The sequence below is a fragment of the Rhinatrema bivittatum genome, chromosome 6 (genome assembly GCF_901001135.1).
Source record: "Rhinatrema bivittatum chromosome 6, aRhiBiv1.1, whole genome shotgun sequence".
NCBI lineage: Eukaryota > Metazoa > Chordata > Amphibia > Gymnophiona > Rhinatrematidae > Rhinatrema > Rhinatrema bivittatum.
In genome coordinates, this window is record NC_042620.1 from 212,893,256 (window position 1) to 212,919,123 (window position 25,868).

At 42.7% G+C, this 25,868-nt stretch overlaps 1 protein-coding gene across 2 annotated transcripts in view; it reads right to left on the minus strand.

Moving 5' to 3' along the window:
• Nucleotides 1–439: 439 nt before the first annotated feature.
• CYSLTR1 (cysteinyl leukotriene receptor 1) overlaps nucleotides 440–25,868 on the minus strand; it is a 48,597-nt gene continuing 23,168 nt past the window's right edge. For both annotated transcript variants that reach the window (XM_029606524.1, XM_029606526.1), the window contains exon 2: nucleotides 440–1,664. In XM_029606524.1, coding sequence (XP_029462384.1) covers nucleotides 604–1,644 — 1,041 coding nt within the window. In that variant the 5' untranslated portion in view covers nucleotides 1,645–1,664 and the 3' untranslated portion in view covers nucleotides 440–603. The remainder of the gene's footprint in view (nucleotides 1,665–25,868) is intronic.

Consider the following 25,868-nt stretch of genomic DNA (forward strand, 5'->3'; position numbering starts at 1 on the left):
GCTGTGCCGCTGAATATCCTTGTAACTTATCCAGATAAGTGCTATCTGGCTAAATTACTTAACCAACCAGTATTTGAATATTGACCCCACTGTACCTATAAAGTTTGTCATAAATTTTGTAATGCCACATAAACATAATTTAATATATTTCATAGGCTATTTTTATTATAGTGGTTCCCAAGCTTAGCATTTGATACAGTATATCTGCAAAAAATGGCAGGAAATTATATTAATAAATTTTATGTTACAATTATTTCATTTAGGTCCTTTTAATTTTTGCTCAGCATGTCACATCTGAAGAAGATACATTGTGGTCTCAAAAGCTTATGTACAAGATCCTTGGGAAATTCTTACACTGCGCAGTGTCATGAACAGCAAAGAATCTGCACAGCGTTCATTGCCAGAGAACATGAGAAGCCACCCAAAAATAGGATGTTGTTCACAGGTATACCCAAACAACTTCTCTCGCACTGTCCCTTGTTTTTTTATGCAGTGTGTGATTGTCACAGATTTGTCTTTTGAGCTGCAATGAAGACCAAAGAACTGGCTTGGAAATGTGATTCATATGTCGGGCAGACAAGCTGATTCGCTAAAAAAGCAAAACTAACTTTCACTGCTGTCTTGTTTGTTTTGATCTTCTTGAAATAGATCAGATTTCTCTTGTGCGATTAAGGATTTCTTCCTTTTGGATGATTGGGGTATACTTGTCAAAGAAGGCTTTCGCAAAGTAGAAAGTCTTCTCCTGAAGTTCTCTCCTGAAAAGAAATACAAGAGGGGGTCAAAGCAGCAGTTGGAGGCTGCTAGGGCCAGGGTTATCACTACCAATTTCTGCATGTGAATGGTTTCTTCACAGGTTTCCTGTCGATGTAGAAAGTGAAGGTGGACTGTACGCTGAATGTGATATGGCATGAAGCTGATGAAGAAGACGGCCATTACAATGATGATCATACGGACTGCTTTTTTACGATTTGCTTGTTGCCTGTTCATGACGTTATTCAATAAGGTCTTTATAATCATAGTATAACAAACCAGTATGATGATAAAAGGGATAGTGAAGCCAAAAATTAATGAAATATAGTTCATGATGATCAGACTTTTGACAGAAGATGGAGGTTCAAAGCACTTTGTTTTGTTTCCTTTCACACTTGAGCCAGTTATTAGAAATGGAATATTAGCCAGTGTCACAAAGATCCAAATGCCAATACACACAAGCCTGGCATTTTTCACATTCACTAGCTTGAGATTCTGGACGGGAAATACTATGGCTACAAAACGAAAAAAGCTCATTGCTGTCAAGATAAAAATGCTACAATATAGATTGACATAGAAAGCATAAGAACTGATCCTACACATAAAGTCCCCGAAGAACCATTTGCCCTTGTTGACGTAATATACCACCCGAAGAGGCAGGGTGCATATGAAAAGGAGGTCTGATACTGCAAGATTCAGCATGTAAATATGAAAGGCTGTCTTCTGACTGTATGTTCTTATAAGGACATACAATGCAAAACTGTTACCGAAGAAGCCAAAAAAAGTGAACAGAGAATATGCTGTGGAGTATACTTGATTTCGGAATTCATCAATATTTGGGCAGCTCAGATTTGTGTAGTTCCCCAACTGTGTTGTGTTTCCTGTGAGAGGCATAATCTGTCAGAAGATGAAATCTGAAATGAGAGACAAAACATAGAAGTTACATTTTTAAGACATTAGATAAAAATTAGTTTTCAGCTTTCTACTCATTATTTTACAGAACAAGCAAAGCAAAAGACCATTGCCATGTCTGTGATCAAACATTCTTTGTTGGGATGCCTATGCACTGAGGGGCAATATACATAATGTTCCTTTTCTGCAGGTAAGACTCAACATAGTATTAGACACCAGTAGGGAGGCACAAAAGCTAGACAATTGTGAGCTACCCTTACCAACATGGATCAAAATTAGTTTGGAAAACTTTATGTATTCGAAAAGGCAAGTGATTTGCAGTAGCTATAATGGTGGGGTAACATTTACTTTCAACATATTGTAGCTGTTTTTGAGATTGGTTATGTTGAAATTTTTACTTTAAACTCTGAACAATAATTGACGTATTACTGTTCAGTGTTTAAAGCAGAAATTACAACATAAGCCATCTAGCAGGGCTTATTCCAGATAAAGATGAAAGAGGAACTGCAATCAATAGGCAGGAAAGTTGATTAACAGTCACCAGGCCTTATTGGGTTATATTCTCAAGATGTTTTTTTGTATGTTGCATGCATTTAGGAGGTAGTGAAATACATAGTATAGGTTGAACATTTAATAAGGCATACATCACTTTTCTATAACTTATTATGTGTTCAACCTATGCTATGTATTGTGTTGTTTTCTTTTTGGGTTTTTTGTGCTATTTCATTTTTTAAATGGTTCAGGGGTGTTTTCTTTTTGTGTTTCCTAATTTCGGACTTAGTGTGCGCTAATGGGACTTAGGCCTGGATTTATCAAAATGTGGTAAGTACCGCATGCGATAGCAAAAGGGGTGTGTTTTATTGCAATTTGTGCTAATTACCTGTGTGAAGAGCTAAGTTATTGCAAATTGCAATACCATTTCAGATCTGTTGTATTTCCTGCATTCAACCACTGGGGGACCATTGTTAATGGTCCTAGATGAGAGTGTGAGAGAGAGAGAGAGAGAGAGAGAGACTGGCCATAATATCATGGCCCATAGGCAGGTATTTGTATCCCTATGGTAGGCCCACCTAGTAACTCGAGGTGGGGTTTAGGTATGAGTGTAGGGGGTTAGCTTGAATCAAGCTAGGTTGAGAGAACCTTGCCCAAATCTCATCTTGGAGTGAGTTTCCTCACTCCGAAGGCCAGCAAATCTTCACAAGAGACCACTGTTCTGTTCGTAGGTGTCACGTAGAATGTCAAAGTGGCCCCTAACCCCCTATACTCATACCTAAACCCCACCTCGAGTTACTAGGTGGGCCTACCATAGGGATACAAATACCTGCCTATGGGTCATGATACTATGGCCAGGCTTGCTCTCTCTCTCTCTCCCCCCCCCCCCCCCACAAATGGCAATGAAACCTTACATCACGGTAGCTATCACACAGCCTAACACATTTGAAAGAGGTGTAGTTAAAATCAGCATTACACCTGTGCAATAGCTCTTCACAGACAGCCTAACTCCTCCTATTTTTGGAATTTGCATCGCACCATACGATATGGTGCGATCGCATGCGTTAAAGGCCTATCGCATGCGATAAGCCCTTAACGCATGCGAAAACGCCTTACCGCATTTTGAAAAATGACCCCCTTAGTGCGCACTGTCCCATTAGTGCGCATTAACACGAAATACTAATTTTTCTGAAATTTCGGCAATTGTTTTTCGTTTCAGGGTGCTCCCGAAACAAGACAAAATAGACAATTGTGTTGCCATTATCTTTTTGTCTAAAACAAATGCGCATCCCTATTTATTAGCTGTTGTTTGAAAACTGTGAACAGTAACACCTCTTAAAAGTTTCATTACTGACAGTAATAAATGTCAGCAAAAATAATATACCTTTTCATTGGACTAACAATACTTTCTTGGCCAATTTTCCTGAAGCTAGTCTAGAAATGTACTGTAGGGATCTGCTTTTGTTTGAAAAAAAATATCCTATTTCATTTCATTTTGTTGTTAAAACAAAATGAGAGAAAAACAAAATTAATTTTGTTTTCAATTAAAATTAAGCCCTGTTTCTGCTGCAGAATCAAACAACTCTCCCAGGCTCACTCAAGAACCCTTCAAACCCTTCTCCCCAGTCACTGGCTTCCAACTCCAAACTCTTACTACATCTGAAGATCCCCATGAGGATGCTTCACAGGGTAGAAATTATCTCAATTCACTCCTTCCTCGCTGGGGCAGTAATAGAAAATGGCACCAGCAGCCAACCCAACACCATTGTGGATGATTGCCGTACTACAAAATGGCATGGGCCTCAGGTTGGATGGTATCATTTTGTTGTATGGCAGTAATTAAAAATGGTGCCGGCCTCTGGTTGGCTGGCCCCGTTTGGTGTTACAGAAAAGAAAAGAGAAGCTAGCCAACTACATGGGAGTGAAAACAATCATATGAGCAGTGGCAAAATATGAGAAAATAAACATTGTGAAGGTAAAAAAATGAATCGAATAATTTAAATGAGAAATGAACAAATACATATACCAGATTGCTAAACTATCACCTAAATCAAAGATATTTTAATGCAGAAATAAAAGGAAATAAGATTTTAAATAACATTTTTTTTTGGACTTATGGGGAAGCAAAAAGGGAAAACTTGTATTTTTCCTGATTGTTTCTTCTACCCTGGCTTCAAGTCCTATGGATAAGTTTCTTTTCACTTTGGTGACTTCAGATCAGCCTGGGAATCCAAAGGAAGGAGCATCATGGGAACTTCGTTGGTTTTGGATTCACTTAATAGTTCCCTAGACAGGGAGTTTTCGCTATCTCCAGAGAACTGAGAGCCCTGTGCCATACCACTTGCATCGCAGCTTGATGGGACCTCATTGCTGTGCCTTCTGGACCAGCAGTAGTGGCTGCAGAGACTTGGACATCTGTGGTATCTGCAGAGTCCTGGATGCCACTGGCAAGAGAGAAAGATGAAATCCTGGGGCAGGGACTGAGAGTAGACCTGAATGACAGTTCTCAGATACTTTCTAATTTGGATGCCCCCAAAATTTTCTTTGGTGAAAACGTTCAACATAACCCTTGATTTGGGAAGCTTTAACCTCGTTATCTGCTGAACTTGCTCAGTATATTTTGCAAAAAGATGGCCAGCCACAATTGATAAAAAATTGCCAAAGAGACATTTCTCAGCACGTTACATGAGTTCATGATATGGAACCTAAGAGATCTGTTCTTCACTACACTGAAGAAACATTATCTAAGGGTCATTACATATTGCAGAATAAATTAGAGGTCTTGGAAAATGTGGCAAGAAGTAAGACATTAGGTTGATTCATTTTCCAAAGAAAAAGCTTAGGAAATATTTTTTGGAAATTTTGATTCCTGAGAAAAAAGATCCTTCTACAGTGCTTTTAGCAGGATTCCATGGGTATTTTGAATTTGACAGACGTTTTGGAAAAATCTACATCGATGAAGAGGTTTCTTCTTCAAACCTTTTGGTCACTTTCTTGGTTGCGTCTAATGGGGACTTTTGTTTTGAAGCTTTTCTTTTGTAATAGGATAACTCCCTGTTTAGATCTTAAAATTAATATTTTTCCTGACATGGCCAGGGCAACACAAATGAAGAGGAAGACATTTATTTTATTAAGATCTGGTGTACTACAATTGGGAGGGTTATTTTGATTGAATTTTCCTTGTAGGTGTGTTGTTAAATTTGAGGGGGGTGAAATATGTGTTTTATTAATCCCATGCAACTTTCTATTTTATTACCGCTAGACGGCATTTGTTGGACTTTCCCTTTTCCCTGGTCTCCAAGGTTACTCCCTCAGTGGAATAATGAATGCTCATTATATAGCTGAGTCATTCTGGGCTTCTGTACCCATGTATATCTTTATATATTGATTTCTTCAAATATGAGTGGGTAGTACATTTAAAACAAATCAGAGAAAATTCTTTTTCACTCAACACACTATTATACTCTGGAATTCATTGCTGGAAGATGTGGTTAGGGCAGGTAGTATAGCTGGGTTCAGAAAAGGTTTGGATAAGTTACTGGAGGAGAAGTCCATAAACTGCTATTAATCAAGTTGACTTAGAGAATAGCCACTGCTATTATTGACATTAGCAGCATGGGATCTATTTAATGTTTGGATACTTGCCAGGTACTTGAAACCTGGATTGGCCACTGTTGGAAACAGGATGCTGGGCTTGATTCACCCTCAGTCTGACCCAGTATGGCAACTTCTTATGTTCTTATGTTCCCTTTATTGTGAACTACTAACAATTTATAAGGATTTTTTTTTTTTGTTTGGTGTAGAAATTTATTTTTTCTTATGTTCTTAAGATTTTTTTCTTGGTTGTTATTTGAAATCTTATAAATAAAAAGTTAAAAAAAATAAACTATTATTTTTGCTTTTATTTTTTTACCTTGTCATATGTATGTTTTATGTTTGTCTGCTGTGTGCACTTTTAGTATAATAATATTATCCTGATGCAGGGAATTTTTTTTTTGTTTATCATTTTTATTGAGGTTTTGTTTCTTTCAACATTACAAGCTTAGATTAACGTCAACCAACTGTTTATTACAAAACAGGGGTTTATTACGATACTATCTCTGTCCATGTTATGACTGTCATAGTTTAAGGTCACGGCATAGAATGGATGCTTAGGGTGGTACCAAAGATGCAGGGAATAATAAAAAAAAAACATGACCATGTTAGGTGTTTCATAGTATCTCTTATTTGTTTTTTCTAATTATTTATTATTTAATAAGTTCTTAATTCAATGTCATTTTATAGTAGAAAAGGAAAGAGAGAAGAAATAGTGAACAGAAGGAGTACTGTTAGATAAAGTGAGATAGGTGAAGAGAAGGGAGAGTAGGGGCAGAATGAGACACAAGAGTTTATAATGAAAATAAAATTACTGTTAAAATAACAGTTGATGGGGTGATAATTATTCATGATAAATAACCACTGTCTAGGGACCTGATGTAAGAAAGTCCTGAAATTCAGTGTACAGATTTTCAATCCATACAGAAAAAAAATGTAACTCCTGATGCAGTCAGCAAATGGTCTACTAATGCATTGAGAATTAAAAAGTGCATAAACCAGAGTTAAAATGTGCACTCAGCCTTTTGCACATTTTAGCCTGCTCTCAGACTCATGATTTATGCACATAAAAAACAAGCACTTTTATGCACAGAAAAGTCTTTAATATATTCAAAATATGCTTTGTACACACAGAGCATGTTTTCTGCACATGAAACATGATTTATATGCACAAAAATGTTTTCATAGCAGGAACGCATGTGAACAAAGCATGTTTTCTATGCATAAAATCCAGATTACAGGTCCCAGCACTGAAACTCCAGCTACCACCCACAGAGTAACATTAACCCTGGAAACATTATTCCAATTCTGATTAGGAATTAAGGCCTAGATTTTTTTATTCCGTTAAAATATAACGTAATGAAGAGGTGTGGCCAGAAAAGGGGTGGGGGGGGTGTGATAATATGCACCCGGCCGCATTGTTGTGGTGTGCTTTCTCCTGCCGCAGTTGTTGCTGTGGTGAACACTATGTAAAACATTATTGCCCGCAGCGTAACATTTTTTAAATCCCACCCAAACCCCTTCCCCTCATTTAAATTTTGTCGCAATGCGCTCGTTATCTCGTACGTTAGGGCTTTAACGCACGTCATAAGGCCCTAACGCACGCGATAATCGGCCCATCGCGTTTTGAAGAATGACCCTGTAAGTTTCCAGTGCTAGGGAAAACTTGAGTTACGCCAGTACACCTTTCCATATTTGAGTGGGGGAGGAAATGTGATACCTAATGTCTGCCTTTTTAGCACTGGGTTTGCGTGAGAGACGCTAACTCGTAAGCAAGGTTGCTGCTGTATAAGTCCTGGGTGTTAGTGCTGTTATGGTATGATAGGATTGCTATAAAGGTGCCTAGTGTGTTTTTGGTTGGCTGGGTTTTGTGATGCATCACAATGTGCCTGGTAGTGGATGGAGTTTGCTTGCTGTTAATGAGATCTAGAATATCATTAGTTTAATATAATAAAAAATCTTATAATTCACTAGAAGCAGAAAGTGTTTGACACCGTCATGGCTTAAAGGCACACTTTCTCTCTTCAACTCCCTATTGCATAACAAACTAGAGATTACTGATCAGTTGGGTAGAAGTGAAACCTAAGGTAAACATTTTTGACCAGGATCACACTTGTGTCTGCTTATAGGGTATAAATAATGATGGTGTTTTAAATAATTTCCCTCCAAAAACAAATTAACAGCGTCTCCCAGCTTGTGGTGTGTTATGTATAGCGTGAGGGTGCACATTTTCACTTGGCCACAGGTGCCAAATTGGCCAGCTACGGCTCTTGTTGGCTCACGGAATACCACACTGCTTTTTCTAAGAAGCTGCTTCACTTTTCAGTTGAATTGCTTTGACTCATTTTTAAAATGAAGAACTTGCAAATACCCTCTAAGTGTTATTTTAGACTTGTGTGAAACAAACACTTCCTCAAAAAATGTAGCCAGAATAAAAACAACAACAACAAAAAAAAAACTCTTATGGAATTTTAGAATATATTATACCAACTAAATAATTAATTATGTGAGCCTAAATAAATATTTGAACAGCAAGATCCAAAACTGGCATATATCAGATGATTTGCATGGATTGGTTCCTCAGGATCTTATTCAAGAAGAATGTATTCTCAAACCAACAGAGCTGATTAAGTTCCAATATCAATTTTCCTTTATGTATTTGAGGTTTCACTGGTTTTTGTAAGCTGCTTCTTTTTCTTTTTAAATCATTAAACACCAAGAGGACAATTTTGAAAGCCATTTAACCAGGAAAATAACTGCCTACCCAGGTAAAAGGATCCAGCATGAAACTATGGGTGGTCATTTGGAGCAAGTGCACTTTCAGGCCAGATTAAAATAAAGAGAGCGACATTGCCAGAGCTGTCTTTAGGGTCAGGGGGAGAGAGGAGAGAGGAGTGACAGCGATGGTAAAACAATGCTGTGTACTGACATCTCAAAAACATGTATAATATTACCTCCTCTCGGCCACCCACACAAATTATGCGGGTACCAAGTCGCAGGTGAGCGTACTCTGTAGCTGCTGGTTTACAAAACAGTCACAAAATGGGTGGTTTCCTTTTGGTAATTGTCTGCAATTATACGAGCTTAATGTGTTCGCGTACAATGTAAACAATGCGAGTTATTCAAAATAGCCCCCCCCCTCCCCACTTCAAAGGTCAAAAGGATCGGGTTTAAATCGGATACTAGTATGGTTAGTCTAGGCACAGTATGTCTGCACAGGGAAATGATCGTGCTATGTGTTGTGTTTTTCTAGAGATGTGAATCGGAATCAGAATCGGATCCGATATCAGTTCCAATTCCATCTCTAGTGTTTTCTATTTATGTGAAAGCATGCTTGTACCTAGGGCAATAACGTTAGTTTTCAGAGTTCAGAGTCATTGCAGTTCAGCTCCAGATGAAGAGTGTGCAGATCACAGGGGAGACTGCAACAGTGAGCCAGTTTGCCTTTTCTAGTAGGTGTGGCAGGCCATAAAGAGGGTCTCACGTCTATTTTAGAGCCCAATGAAACAACTAGACGCAATCGAGCTTTAGGAAAGCGGGAGAGAGAGAAGAGAGAGCTGCGCTGCAAGAATGCAAAAAAAAATGGACGAACTAAATCCCATGCACAATGATGATAGCTTGTAGTAATCAGTTTTGCCTCTCCATTATCCATGCATCCTGTTTTCCTCCCATGCAGTTCGGAACAGTGCCTGCATAACTAATTCTTTAAATATGATGATCTTGCATGGGTAAATCAATGCAAAGCATCTACCCAACCATATCAAGTTATTTTTAAAGGTTAGTTAACTTTTACTTTCATCAGGATTTAAAAAAAAATGCATGGCTTAATTATGAGTTAGTCATGTAACCCTCATGGACGTGGTATCTTCCATGGCTGATTTGTTATATGATGTATAAGGTTACATTTTCTATTTTCCTGATGACATTCATCTTTTGTGCCTCTTGGGTTGCATGCCAAGGAAAAAGTTAGTTGGGTGAATTGGGGATTAAAATGAATCCATTCATTGATGAAGGAAAATAAATTATTTTAAAGCCTTTAAAGTAAAACTGAAGTTCGACAAATGGTAGATAGGAATATTTTACCCTCCAATTAGATGGGATTGATTTTTAGGTTGTAAGCCCTCAGCAAAGAGACTGAGATATATTTGACAATAAGTTGTCAATGTCAATTTATATTTCAAAGCTATGTAAAAGTTTTTTGGGGGGTTTTGAGATTCCATGCTTTCAGCTGTTATGAAACAAAGTACCACTAATCCTGCACCTGGAGCCACCTTAAGTTCAGGGAAAAAAAAGCTAAGGCATCCCTGAGATCCATGTCTTCCACCCAACTTCCTGTACCCTCTAGGAAGGAGTATTATACACAACAGGGACACAACTGGGTCTTGAAACTAATCACAAATGGAGTTTCCTGTACTGGATCCCAATGCTTCATAGTTTGCAAATTCTAATTTGACTGTAAGCTGTTCTAATGCCTCTGTTCATTTAAATTTATTGTGATCTGCCTTAAGACCAACTTTGGGAAAAAGCAATATATCAAATGTTCATAAATAAATATCTGACAATTACATGCTTTGTTATTAGCTACCCCCTTCTACTGTTTGCACGATTGACTAGACCACATCAGCAAACATTTTCATGTAGGGGTTTATTCCTTTGGAATTTGCTTACAAGACAATTGAGATTTATGATAGATCTGCAGGCTTTTAAGAAGTCTTTTAAAACTTAAATTTTAAAAGCAAAAGTCAATAATCAACTCAAATATCTGACAATATTCTAGGCCTAAGGTGGAAAAGCCTGGTTAAAAAATCATTTTATGACTACAGTATTTCTATGTTGATTTTTAGAACTTTAACCACAGCTTTGAAATATAATGGGAAGACTATTTTGTTTTTTTAATGGCTGGTTTAATCATCCAGGGTTGAGTAGGGTCCACACAGATGTCCCCAGTGGGGGTTGAGTGGTACGGTTGTAATCTGCACCACATTATACAGGTTCTAAGTCTCAGCCAGAAAGCCCTGAAGCTCATGGCTCAGAAGTTGCATATGATCTTAGACAAAAAGGCTGAGAAGCAAAATGATGCAATAGATTATTTCCGTAGAAGTGACTGAGGAAACCCGATTCTTTGTTTTCAATGGGCTCTATGCCTGCACAAACAGAACTAGGGGTACACTTTTAAAAAAACATAAAACTACATTTTCTGCCACCAAAAATGCAAAATGTTTTGAATCTTCAATATTTACATAAATCCAAATTGTTTGGCAAAAAATCCAGATTACTGTGGGAGGTATAGTCGATTGTGTTTATCCCAATAAATTCAACCAAAATTATTTCTGTCATCTTTCTGCAACCTTGTAATGAGCTCTTAATTTCTATTTTAGCGCTTGACATGCACAGCACCTTGAGTAACTTTACTAAATGAAACCATTGGCTAACCGTTTCTGTAGAACAGGAGTGACCAATCTTTCATGAGCCAAGAAATCAGAATGCAGAGCATTAAAGAGCCTCATGTTGTCAGGAGATAAATGGTACGATGGTGAGGTATGGGTAGCTCAGGAGGGGTAGCAGGTGTATATAGGCCCCTCGGACAAAGAGGTTGCCTCACTCCCAGTTTGGCTGGACCAGGTTGATTGGTTGGCAGTAAAAACATTTGCCCAACTTTAAATTCCCTCTGCTCCCTCTATGCTCCCCCATGCCAAAATTTATTTAAACTTCCCTGGGGTAAGGGGTGTCCCCTCTTCTCCAACAGTATCTCTCTCTCTCTCTCTCTCTCTCTGTCTTTCAATCCACCCACCTTGTCCCCACCAGTTTCTCTTTCAACCCCATCCTGTTGCTTTCAATCTCTCTCTCAATCCTCCACTAGTCTCTCTCAGTCCATCCACTTTGTCCCCCCAAGTCTCATCCCCACCCTGTTCCCACCAGTCTCTCTCTCTAAATCCTAGCCTGTACCCAGCAGCCTCTTTCAGTTCCTCTACTCTGTGTCTAGTTCTCTCTCAATTCTCCCACCTTGTCCCCATCAGTCTCTCCCATTCAATCCCATCCTGTCTTTCCCAATCTCTCATTCATCTCACCAATCTCTCTCAAATTTCTTACCCTGCTCTCACTAGTCTCTCTCAATACTCTCACTTGTCCCCACCGGTATATCTCTCAATCATCCCAATGTATCCTCCCCTATGTCTGACCAACATTTCCTTCTTTCTCTATTCCCTCCTCTGCCCAGTGTCTGTCTGTCTCTCTTTCTCTTGCCCCATCCTCTCCCTGCCAGTGTCTCTCTCAGCAGCCCCAGCATAACATTCCCCAACTCTCACAAGAGCAACAAAAGGAGCTCATTGGCCCCAACATTAATGCCCCCTCTCGCCCTTTGTGCTACTTTGCCCACCCCCTCCTTTCCCTCAGCTCAGCACTTATCTCCCCTGCCTCCATCCTTATCTTCTCTGCCTCCATCTCCTTACTTTCTTCCTCTAACCCCTCCCCTCCAGCGTCCTTTCTGGCTCTCTCACATACACATACAACCTCTAGTATCACCCCTTCTGGCTCTCATACACAAACCACTCCCACTAACATTCACTCTTTTTCAAGTCACTCCCTCCTGAAGCATTTACACTGTCCTCTTGTGTGTTTATCTCAAACACTTCCTAGTCACCATCTCTGGCTCTTTCACCCTCCGCCCCATCACATCTCTGGTTTTCATTCTCCCCACTCCATCACCCCTTCTGGCTCTGCTACTCTCCATTTCCCCTTTCACCACTTCTAGCTCTTGTCCACTTTCACTGTCACCCATCCTCACCCTCCATCCCCCTTTAATATCCCACACCCTTATTACCACTTCTGCCCTATCCTGACCCTATTTCTATTTTTTCACCCCGTAAAAGCACCACTACTGGCTTTCTTGCACACATATCTTCCCCCTGGGCTCTCTCACATTCTTCTTCTGCCTTTCTCTGTTCTTGTGATGCCCAGCATTCCCCCATATGGTTCTCATACAAAGCCCTATGGTCCCCTTATATCTTTTGCAGAAAAGATGGCAGCGTGGACCTTGGAGAAGAATAAGGTGCTAGATAGTCCATTTTGCATTACTGACTAGAGACGAGGAGGGAAACAATATTTACCCTCTCCTCATCTCCTCCACAGCAGAAACTCCTCCTTATGCTGTACCCCATCTCTTGCAACGTTCACTCGTTTTCACATTACTAAGCCCCAGAAACATTTATCCTCTTTTGGACCTTTCCTTCTTCAAGCGTTCACATGCTCACCTTCCCCACCATTCAGTTCATGTGCTCCCCCCCCCCCCCACCCCAGGTATTCATCAACTATGTTCATCCTGATCTGCTCACCTCTTTTCAGCATTCATCCCCTTTCCCTTGCCAGAAATCATTTTGGCCTAACCAGAGCTCTAGGTTACTCCTTCCCCAAATCTGCAGTCAACTAAATGTCAAGTCTTGGGAGCACAGTGAGTTGCTGGGATTGGGGCAGGCCCTCCCCTTCAGTACAGACTAGAGAAGAGCCCTTTACTCTAGGTGAGGTGGGAGGTCAGACAGGGTGGGGAGGACTGGAGCAGGGAGCTGACTTGCTCTTATGAGCTGTCCTCTTCCAGCCTCAACTCTCCCCTCTTGTCTTCCACCGCTGCTGGTTGAAGGCAAAGGAGGATAGGGTATGGGGGAAAGAGGAGAATATGGGTGAGCAGAGAAAAGCCTTTCAAACCTTCTCCAGCAACCAGCAGCACTGTGAGGTCAGCAGGGGAGGGGGCTGGAACAAGGAGAAGAATGGCTCTTCACTGCTCTATTTTATTGTTTGTGCTTACTTATTTATTTAAAAATTATTTTTAGCCTGTGACCTCCAAAGTTCGGGGTGGTATATATAAAGAATACACATACTGAGAATGACAAAATACTACAATAAAACACAACATAGACCTACTCTTATGTTAGGTGTTGTAGGCAGATATCTGGGATGCTAGTATGTTGATACGCCCCACTAAAAGAGGGGGGAACTAAGCTTATAAAAGTAACTTTAAAAAGGTGGTGGTCTTCAGGAACTTCTTGAATTCCTTTGGCTCAGCTATGCTAGTAACTGCAGTGAAAGTGTGTCTCAAAGAGTGGGGCCAACTACGGGGAAGGTCTTTTCTCTCATGGACTCAAGACTGGCTTGTCAGGGGTGAAGGAATATCAAGCAATAATGCGTCCAGAGGATCAGAGACAGCACATAGGATATGTGTCTTTAGTATCGCATTGACCCCAAGGAGAATTAAATTTGAAGTAGAACTCTTAAATCCAATAAGAACATAAGAACATGCCATACTGGGTCAGACCCAAGGGTCCATCAAGCCCAGATCCTGTTTCCAACAGAGGTCAAACCAGGCCATAAGAACCTGGCAAGTACCCAAAAACTAAGTCTATCCATGTTAATGTTGTTTAGTAATAGCAGTGGCTATTTTCTAAGTCAACTTAATTATAGCAGATAATGGACTTCTCCTCCAAGAACTTATCCAATCCTTTTTAAACACAGCTATACTAACTGCACTAACCACATCCTCGGGCAACAATTACAGAGTTTAATTGTGCCTGAGTGAAAAAGAACTTTCTCCCGATTAGTTTTTAAATGTGCACATGCAAACTTCATGGAGTGACCCCTAGTCTTTCTATTATCTGAAAGAGTAAATAACCGATTCACATCTACCCGTTCTAGACCTCTCATGATTTTAAACACCTCTATCATATCCCCCCTCAAGCCGTCTCTTCTCCAAGCTGAAAAGTCCTAATCTCTTTAGTCTTTCCTCATAGGGGAGCTGTTCCATTCCCCTTATCATTTTGGTCGCCCTTTTTCTGTACCTTCTCCATCTCAACTATATCTTTTTTGAGATGTGGCGACCAGAATTGTACACAGTATTCAAGGTTTGGTGGTCTTACCATGGAGTGATACAGAGGCATTATGACATTTTCCGTTTTATTCATCATTCCCTTTCTAATATTCCCATTCTGTTTGCTTTTTTTTTTGACTGCCGCAGCACACTGAACCGACGATTTCAATGTGTTATCCACTATGATGCCTAGATCTTCTTCTTGGGTGGTAGCACCTAATATGGAACCTAACATTGTGTAACTATAACATTGGTTATTTTTCCTTATATGGCATCACCTTGCGCTTATCCACATTAAATTTCATCTCCCATTTTAATGCCCAATTTTCCATTTTGTATTGAATGCATGTGTTTATTGGCAGCCAATGGGCTGCCTACTTCAGCTTCTCCCCTCATGTGTTAAGGGGAGGACTTCCAACTGTAGTACAGCAGCTAGGCCTACAGATGAGATTTAAGGATTCATGCATGCCAGGTACTGAGGGGAGCAAAATCTGTGCTCCCCAACTGAGGACTGTTGCTTTGACAGCTGGATTACAAAAGAGAATAAAAGTAAGGAAAATTCCTTACTCCCTTCCTAAGCTATACATGATATGACACCACAGCCATAGCAGTGACCAGAACTAATTGAGCAACAAACTCAAAGGAGCAAGAGGAAGTTAGTGTCTGGCACTTTGTTGAGTGCATGAGCACCAATGGCAACCAGGCACCCATATTGTTTTTGGGAAGGAAGGGGAGGAGATATTGTATCTATTGCAGGCAGCATGAGTGGGGCAGAGCTGGTCCGACATTCCTTGAGTTTCTGGCAGCTCACGGTGGGAGTAGGGCCAACCATGGAGCAAGATTGGCACATTATCCTGGCGCCTCCTGAGCTGTGCAGCCAGCACACCTTATTTCTGGGTTCACTGGACCCCTCAGCATAGGGCCACAGCAGCAGCATCCCTTTGAAGCAATGGTGTCACACGGCCCTAGAGCAACCAGGAGCAGCTTCTTCCTTGGTCCGAATAATTGGCACCTTGAAAATTTGGCGCCCTAAGCAGTCGCCTCTATTGCTTATTCCTAATGCAGGCCTGGCTCAGCATCCCAAACCAAGGTGTGCCGCCCCTGATTTCTGGCCCACATAACCTGCTTGCATACTTCCAGACCCGGGCAAATGATGTGCTGGGTGCAGCATCCACAGTCCGTTGACACAGTGAGGTGGGGAGAGAGGGGCAGGCATGCTCATTCTTGCAAATCCTGGAGCTTGTTCAGGCTATTTGAATGTGACTGGGGCAGGAGAGAACAGCATGGAGCTAAAAGAAGGCACCCAACCAGATGCCAGTCTCTTCCTTCTGCATTGCGTTTCTTTTCTCCAGTTTGGGTAAACATTCTACCCCTCCTCCAATAACAGTGGCTGCTCCTTCTGCCTAAAAAATAAAATAAGTAAGAAGAGAGAGAAGGCTTTATTTAGGTCTTTGTGCCAGCATCAGGCAAAAAACAAAGGAATGAAAGGAATGGGCTGCCTTAAGCCTTTGCTCATACAAGCTCAGTTTTAAAAAAAAAACAACAAAACCCCAAAAAACAAACCATTCACACACACACACACACAAAGAGCCATAGGGTTAGGAGGCAGCCCCATTTCCTGTAGGTGACCTCAGCTTGATGGGCATTGCACTGAGAGGCAGCTGTGTCCAACAGAACCACTGCCAATGAAAGAGTGGACATATCACCTCGATTCATGCTGCCTCTACTGCCTTGAACCTCCTGGTGAGACAGGCATGTAGGACAGAGTTAAAGGTTCGTAGGGAGGAGGTAGGACTCAGGGAGGTGCATATGCAGGGGGCTTGGACGCGCGTTTTCGATGTGCTATTACCCCCCGGGTATAATAGGCACTAATCAGTCCCTTAATGCAATAAGGGGATTAGTGCATATTCAACGCGCGTCGAACGCGGAGTGAATCTAATAGCGCTCATCACATACAAATGCATATGAATGAGGCTATTAGGCATTCACTCCCGATGCAAAAAAAAAAAAAAATGTGTGTCTCGAACATGTACATTTAACTGTCGTCTATGAATGCTTGCCTGGAGCAGGCGTTAATAGCTGTGCATTTAAAAAAAAAAAAGTACAGAAAAGCAGAAAAAAAATGCTTTTCTGTACTGCCTCCTACTTAATATCATTATGAACAGTCAGCACCCGCTCTCCTTAATGCGCCCCCAGGCGCCCCAAGGGGGCGCCATGCAATATTTAAATGAGGGGGTCACATTAGCAAGGAGGCGCTAGGGTCGTTGCACCTCCTTGCTACATGGACCCAATCGGTTTCCATGACTGCCGTACGCTGGTCACGAAACCGACCCCCCCCCTCATTTAAACATTTAAATCTTGCATGGCGCCCCCCTTGGGGTCACCTGGGGCGCGTTAAGAAAGCGGGCGCTGACTGTTCAGCGCCCGCTTTCTATGCAACCTTATTGCATCGGCCCCAGTGAGTGCCCCCATTCCAATTTAAAATTATGAATTAATAGATTTGCAGGGGAAATAGAGCATGCACACTATGAAATAGTCCTTATAGCATACTTTATGAAAGTATCTTAATCTTTATTGGTTGGTTCAAATTTGGGACACTTATAGTGAATTGTGTGCTCAGTTCCCACATTTTTTTTCCTTCTTAACTGCAGAGATGAGTCAGGACAGGTTTAGCAGCTTTCACTACCAGTGGCCTCGCAGCTATTTCCTGCCTCTAATCCGCAGTGGTAGGAAAGCAGTGAGTGTGTTTGCAAATCCAGTTTGCCCTTTGAATGCATTTTGCCAGCTATTGTTCAAATGTCTTGTGGTTTTCCTTTTTTTCCTTTCATCTTTTGTTTTGTTCTGTTTGTCCTAATTAGCGCCTTTTTAAGAGATTCAAGTGTACTGCACAGAGTGACCACCTCTCCAAACTGTTTGCAAGTAAGTGATTTCAATGCATTCTTAAGTCCCTGTCGTTTTTTGAGATGTGTACAGCATTTTCACCCCTCTTTTTTAAAAAAAGAAACTTACTGATTTTTTTTCTTATAGAAAATATGGGATTTTGCTGAAATTATTTCCAACAACGATTCATCTCGCCCCTGAGGAAGGAAGATTCTTTTATCTTATGAAACATTGCAATGTCCGGAGTTTAACATTCAAACATTGTGGGAACATCTCTCAGTCAGCATCCCATATATTTTTTGAAGACAACTTTAAAGATAAGTGTTGTCCAAATTGTATAAATGATCTTTTTAAGTGCATAAACATTTTTTTCAAAAAAAAATAAAAACGGAGATTAAAGGGTTTGGGGTACACTTTTAGTGAGAGGAGGTCCCTCACTAAACTAAGGATGACTGATGATTAAAAATATAAGCACTTGATATGGGCAAAATTGCAACCTAGCATGATAAGCCTAACAAAATCTTGGTATGATGGTCATTTTTTAAATGAATTTACATTGATGTGTAATTTCATGTATACATATCTGCTATCTTTTCAAGTTTTGAGAATAGGTATTCTTACACTTCTGGGTTTCATTGTTTAGACTAGAGTATATTCACAGTTTATACCTAACATTCGGGTCGATACAGTAAGGCCGCGGTAGAAACAGTACGGCAGTGTCAGGCGCACCCTTCCTCCCCGCACGCACAGTTCTCTAGACCTAGCGCCTGATACTCTCTTCTAATTGCATGCAAATGCATGCCGCGGCTGTGAAGCGATAGGGAAGGGTTATGCCCGCGCAACCCATTTTACTGTATAGGCGCTGAGTACAGCGCCTATACAGTAACCTGGGTGCGCTGGTACCTGTCATTTCAAATGTCATTTCAAATGACATTTGAAATGACATTTGAAATGACAGGCACCAGGAAGTGTAAAAAAGTGTAAAAAACAGAAAACCAAAAATATGTTTACCGCCTTCCCCTAGTAGGTGATAGTGTAGTAAAAAACATTGCTTACCTGCCCTGGTCCCGTCCGGTCTCCGGTCCAGCCCCTGTCCGGTCTCCTGCAGCCCCGTCCGGTCCCCTCCTCCCGAAGCAAAAAAAAAACCAAAAAACGAAAAAGTAGCAAGGCCCTTCTCCCTTCCTCCCGATTTCGCACGGGCGTCCATCCAGGCAGAGGGAGCCGGTGACTGCCGTGACCAATCAGAAACAAGTAAGCGTGATTTAGGTTTGCTTAGTCAAACCCGTATCAAACGAGTAGTACGTGACTGCCGTGACGTCACGACACACGGGCATTCATTCCGGCGGGGGCCGTGCGATTTTGGCGCCCATGGCATGAGCGCCAAAATCGCACGGGCATTCATTCCGGCGGGGGCTGTGCGGTCATCCAGGCAGAGGGAGCCGATGACCGCCGGCTCCCTCTGCCTGGATGAATGGCCATGCGATTTTGGCGAAATCGGGAGGAAGTCGAGAAGGGAGGCCGTGCGATTTTGGCGAAATCGGGAGGGAAGTCGAGAAGGGAGGCCGTGCGATTTTGGCGAAATCAGGAGGAAGGGAGAAGGCCGTGAGATTTCGGGAGGCCGTGCGATTTTGGCGAAATCGGGAGGAAGGGAGAAGGGACTACCGTAGCAGGCCCGAGCCTTGCTACTTTTTCGTTTTGTTTTTTTTTTGCTTCGGGAGGAGGGGACCGGACAGGGCTGCAGGAGACCGGACTGGGGCTACACTGGAGACCGGACGAGCTGGACCGGAGACCGGACGGGACCAGGGCAGGTAAGCAATGTTTTTTACACTACACTAACGCCTACTAGGGGGAGGCGGTAAACTACACGTTAGGCCGCGGCAAAACAGCCGGTTACTGAGGAGATAGTATCAGCGCCCGATACTGTATCGGAGGGGAATAGCTAATTCCTTCATTATACAGCTTTTTCGTTCATTTACATGCTGGGTGCGGAAAGGGTTATGCGTCTGTTTTAGGAAGCGCTAAGGACGCGTGAAACTGGAGACTGTATCACTGGATCGCCTTACTCGTCTATATTGTGCGCTCCCAGCACGTTACAGACGGGAAATCTTCAACCGCACGTTACTGTATCGACCCGATTGAGAGGGGGTCGAAGTTGTGAAAGCTGCCAACATCACACATCAAATATGCAGTCTTGTGTGTATGTGTTATTAGACATTTATCTGTCATGGACACTGTCCCCCCACCTGGATGCTTTTCCAACTAGTACTTGGAGTGGTCCTAATAGTCCACTTATTTGGGGGTGTGCAGGCTACCCAGAGCTGAAGCTATCACAAAGGCTTGCTACTTTAGGTGGTGGGTGTTAAGAAGCTGTTCACGGAATTTAAGGATACTGTGATGGCTGGAACGTGGAGTATCAAGGACCACCTAATGAAATTGATATAGGGCTGATTCAGAAGAATGGGTTGCATGATGACTGTTTATTGACAGCATGCAGTCTGATAGCTGGTGAAGAGGTATGTGTGTGTGTGTATGTGTGTGTGTGTGTGTGTGTGTGTGTACAGGCATGGCGTGCTTGGCAGGTGCTGAGGCCTAGCAGAAGTCCTATTTAACTGTCCCTTTTTGCTGTCTCTGGTCTGCTTAGCCTCCTCTCAGTTGATCGTATCATGCACAGTTGACATAGACGCTGCCACCCCAGGACACATCATTTTACACTCACTATATCCTCTGTATACGCTGGCAGGTTAGAGCTACCTTCTTTCTGCCATATGTAGGTTAATAGCTTTCCTCTCCATTGGTAGCAGCAGTGGTGCACCCATATCTGCTGTTGAATGTAGGGGACAGGGTTTGGTTAGCACTTTAGGTGCTTCACTTCTACATTAACCAACCTTTCCCTTTGACATCACTGTGTACTTGCTGACTGTTGGAACAGAGTGTGAGCTGCTGTGTGACAACAAGGGAGGAGGAGCAAGGGAGTAGTGTCTTGGCAACTATGTGCACAGGCCAAGAGCACAGGGCTTTAGAGGGCTATTCTACTCCCTCGCTCCTCCTCCTAGTTGTCATACAGCTTCTCACACTCTGCTCCAACAGTCAGCAAGTATATGTCGTATTAGCTTTACAGTGAAAGTAACAAAGGGTTGGTTACAGATAGCCTTTCAGTCATGACACACAAGAAAGGGGGTCTGAAGATTTAGCATTGTGTGATGATTACTCAAACTTTCCCTTAACACCACATAAGCTCTACATGTACACAATATACTGTGTGCGGGCAGCTTCCTACTGACCATCTCACATACTGACCCATGTAAGCAGGCAACAAGAGGCAATAGTGAAGGTCCCCAATAATGAGTTTTCTTTAGCTCTTGCTGTCTTCCTTAGGAGCACACACTGAGTATTCTGTTGTATGGCCTAGGCCATATGGTCTTGCCTGCTAGATAAGTAGCAGGCTAGAATGTGCCATGGCATTCTAGTATGCAAACTCATTTGGAGGGCAAACCTTGTACCTAGTCAAACCGTTAACACAAAAACCACACAATGAAAGGAGCCAACCAGGAAGTCTATTTTTCAAACCAGTGACTAATTTATTAGCGAAGACATGTAGTCCACTGTTTGAAATAAAGAGAATGCCTTAGGTATTCACAATCTGCAAGGACAAGATAGCAAATAGCAGAAATCATTGTAAATTTCATGAACAGCACATTATGTGTAGACCTGTACATACATTGTTAGACATGGGATCATTACATATACAGGCATAGCATCTTATCCTTTTGGCACAATCATGATTACTACTAACACAGAAAGTGAAAGTGGCACCCCAATAGCTACAGTACAGCTCTAATGTTTAGGTAAAGCAGCAGTAATTCATGCTGGTAACCCAAAGGCCCAGATAGTCCATGTTGAAAGAGTGCCCTCAAGGGGATAGGCTAAGGGCCAAGGCAGCAGAGCACCTCATGGAGGCAGATGACCTAGACCAAAAGAGCTCAGCAGCATGGAAACAAGAACCCCAGGTAAAGACCCAGTAGCATGGAGCTAACAGGACCAGGTGAAGACCCAGCAGCATGGAGACAGCAGCAGCAGGAGTTGAGATGACACCCTAGCAGTATGCAGGCAGAAGCAGCAGAGCTGTCATGAGATGACACATCCGCAGCATGGAGGCAGCAGGAGCTGAGATGAGATGACACACCAGCAGCATGGAGGCAGCAGGAGCTGAGATGAGATGATGCAGCAGCATCCAGAGCAGGAGATGAGACAAGATGAGAAGAAGCAGCAGCAGCTGGACCGTGACTGGAGGCCACTTCAAGGAGGATGGACTACGGGCAGAGAGAGGAATTATTGAGGAGGGCTTTACAATAAGGCTGTTGGACCACAATGGATGACAGTAGACCACCCCTTCTGCGTGCTGGCACAGGAATTCTGTAATAAGGATGGATCCAGCAGTCTTCTTCAGTCTATCCGGCACAGGAACTCTGAAGTGACGATGGACCCAGCAGACTTCTTGCATGTATACTGCTCAGGAACTATGTAGTGAAGATGGGCCTAGCAGACTTTTTCCATCTAGCTGGCACAGGAACTCTGTACAGAGGTCTGGCCAGGCTTGTCCTACAAGTCTTGTTTTTCGCTCTTAGAGGCCAGGTGTTTGAGGTGTTCATGGCCCCTTGCTACATCATGGCACTAGTCAGCACAGGGACTGCTGCGTGGTATAGACTACATTGATGCTGGGGAAGACTCTGATGGCTGCTCCAACATCCTTAGCAGGATCTGGGTGAGAATGATGTTCATTCTCACCCAGATCATATGTCGTATTAGCTTTACAGTGAAAGTAACAAAGGGTTGGTTACAGATAGCCTTTCAGTCATGACACAAGAAAGGGTCCGAAGATTTAGCATTGTGTGATGATTACTCAAACTTTCCCTTAACACCACATAAGCTCTACATGTACACAATATACTGTGTGCGGCAGCTTCCTACTGACCATCTCACATACTGACCCATGTAAGCAGGCAACAAGAGGCAATAGTGAAGGTCCCCAATAATGAGTTTCTTTAGCTCTTGCTGTCTTCCTTTCCTTTCCTGTTCATTGCACCAACCAGCAAATTTACATTCTGGGTGTTGGCAGCGGTTTGATCGCAGAGGATCTGGTTTTGCCTGTTTACAGCCCTCCTGAGGTGCAGTAGCTCTGCCTATATGTGCCTGAGGTGTAACCCATGCCTCCTTTTGAGTGGTCCAGCTGCTCGTGCATGGACTTGTCCTGTTGGTGGTGGGGATGTTGGTGCTGGTGCAGGGCTTGGTGCCGGAAGTTGAGCCTCCAATTAGGGGCATCACCGGGCTTGTAGGCTGCTCCTGCTGAGGTCTTGGTGCTTCGGGCTGCCGCTGTGGTGTGCTGGCTTGAGGTTGTGCTGATTGTAGAGGCTCCTAGTCAAGGCTCTGTTCCTCCATTAACCCAGAGAGTGTGAGGGACACATTGAGTGGGCTTGTTGAACCCAGGGGTTGCAGCATTGCCAGTGGCTTCTGAGCCGGTGGCTGCTGCTCCTCCTCCTCCTTCACCTCCTCGCTTACCTGGGTCTGTGCATCCATGAGGAAGGGTCTGTGGAAAGTTGGTGGTGTGCTGTTGGGTAAGAGCTGTGGAAACAAAACATAAGACATAAGTACCAATGGCAGCAAGTATCTTTTTTTCATTTGGCATCAGAGGTGCACTTTGATTGTTAGCATTATGAGCATCTTATGCCAAATGATGTGCCTGCTCATTTACAGGTGAGGTGAACTTACCAGCTGTGGCTAGTGTGGTGTCCACCCACTCAGGCATGACTTTGAAGATATCTGGCCCCAGCCTTTCCATGAGTTGCTCCTCCATGGGGGGTGAGGACGATGGGACAAGGGGCTCTTCCTCTGGTCTGCCACATGTACTTGTTTCTGGCCACCACCTTGCCTTTCAGCTGCAACCTGTTCCCTGCTTCTTTTCCCTCCGCTGCACCTGGTGATGGCCTGGGCTAGGTTTCACTAGATCTGGCCCTTGGATGTCTTGGCTGCCCAGTTGCCAAACAGCTTGGCATAATTTTGCAGGCCCCCTGCAATGACCATCTCATTATGAAAGAAAAGAAATAGATGCCTGTAGTCTTAAAACAATCCTTTATTGCAGTGGAGACACAAGGGTAGCCCGACTCTGGCCGAGTTTCGCCGTTTCAAAACGGCTGCCTCAGGGGCTTACAATAATCTTCTTGAATTCATTAGTTATATATCGACTAAGAATATAATGTGATCATATAAAGAGCTGTATGATCTCTTATGTTGCGTCTTGAAGCAAATGCTTCAAGACGCAACATAAGAGATCATACAGCTCTTTATATGATCACATTATATTCTTAGTCGATATATAACTAATGAATTCAAGAAGATTATTGTAAGCCCCTGAGGCAGCCGTTTTGAAACGGCGAAACTCGGCCAGAGTCGGGCTACCCTTGTGTCTCCACTGCAATAAAGGATTGTTTTAAGACTACAGGCATCTATTTCTTTTCTTTCATCCTGACGGCTATTATAGATCGCCTTCCTTCGTGCTTTTTGGGCCATGACCATCTCATTAGCCTGCACACAGAACTTGATAGCCCTGAGACGAGGGCATCCTGCTGCTTGGCTGCCAGAAAAGGGTGCCACTTCCTCTTCCAGAGAGGTGTCTTCCCTTTCCTCACTCTCCGTTCTGCTCCCCTCTCCCTTCCCTTCCCCTCTGCCCTCTCTCTCTATCCCTAGCCTGACATCCTCCTCCCACCATTCTTGCCTGCCCATCACCTTCCCCTCTCCTGCCTCCTCCTATCCTTTCCCTCCTGCCTCTCTCTATTCCTGTCCCTACTCATACTCCTCTTTCCCCTAGCTCTCCTGCCCTTGTCCTCCCACATCCTCTCCTCCCTTCTCCCCCTCCTCTCCCGACACCTCTCCTCGCCTCTCTCCCCACGCTTCTCACACTCCATCCTCTCCACAACCTCCACTCACTTCCTCACTCCTCGTCCACTCTTCCACACACCTCCTCACGCCTCCTCCACAGAAAATGACAAACTGACAAATGTTACAAACAAACACAAACTTTCACACACACAGACAAAAGACAAAGGTGAAGGTAAACAGAAGGAAAACCAGTCAACAACAAGACATGCATTCAGAAATCACTATACCATCTCACTCCTAATCCACTGACCACTACTCACCTTCTCTCCTCTAACCCCCGCCTCAACACACCCTCAAAGAGGCAGCTGTAGGAAGCCTGTATATATAAACTGTAAAAATAACGTGCCATGTGCTGACGCAATGCACGATGCGCTGAGGTAACACTGCATGCATTGATACAACGCCGCATATGATGAAACAACGCCATGTGTGATATTTACTAATATGATGCCTCAGGCTGCACATTAGCATAAACCACCGCCCCCCCCCCCCCCCCTTTTTTAAATCATGGGCACTATTTCTGCAATATTTATAGCTTTTTGATAAATCTAGGTCCAAGTTAGGTGCTTGCTATTCATTTACCTAGATTTAGGAACTTAAATTAGGGCCAATTTAGGAGCCTAAACTATTTGACAATTGGCCCTCAAATTCATAAACAAACAAACAAACAAATAAAGCTTTGTCTCAGTGGTAGTAAAGTAAACAAAACCAATATATCTTCTACCAAAAATAGAAAAAAAGGTGGTCCATTTACAAAGTCTTATGTAGCATTAATGCATTTGTTGTAAGATGAGTTGATGTTATATTCACTAAATGGAAAGTGCTCATGAATTCAATAAAAACAAATGAACCAAAAACAAATGCATGTAAACTTGAATTAGTAAAATATATTCAACATTCTCTGCTGTTGTTAGGCTTATAGGACCGGAAGCATTCTTGAAGTGTTCATCCAGTAAAATAAACCATCTTTTATAATTGTTTCCTTTCTTTTAGACACGTCATAATTTCTAAGTTTATTTACACAGTCCATGTTTGTACTGCTGACTTCAAGGAGCTGGAGCTTAGGAAGGGGAGGTGGACTGTGTGTGAATTTAAGCATGCAAGGGGGTGAGGAGAGAAACTAAAGACGTAGGTGTGGAAGAACATTAATAGAGGTACAAGTTGGGGCAGATAGGATTTCTGCTCTGTACTTCCCAATCTTATTTTCCCTCCTTCCCTTTCCCGGTCTTCTTTCTCCCCTTTCAATAAGTTTCTGTCTCATATGCCATTGCTGCTATGGTTCCCCTGGCCTTTTTTGGTACAGTCAGCTTCAGCTGCCACCATCGTGCTACTTCCCCGTGGTCAGTCATGTATGCGCCCTCACTCCAGTGTAACACCTGATTGCAAAATGGCTGGCCCGGGGCTCCCTGAGCACACTTCTCTCGCTGGCCCCATCCATGCAAGATTCTGCTGC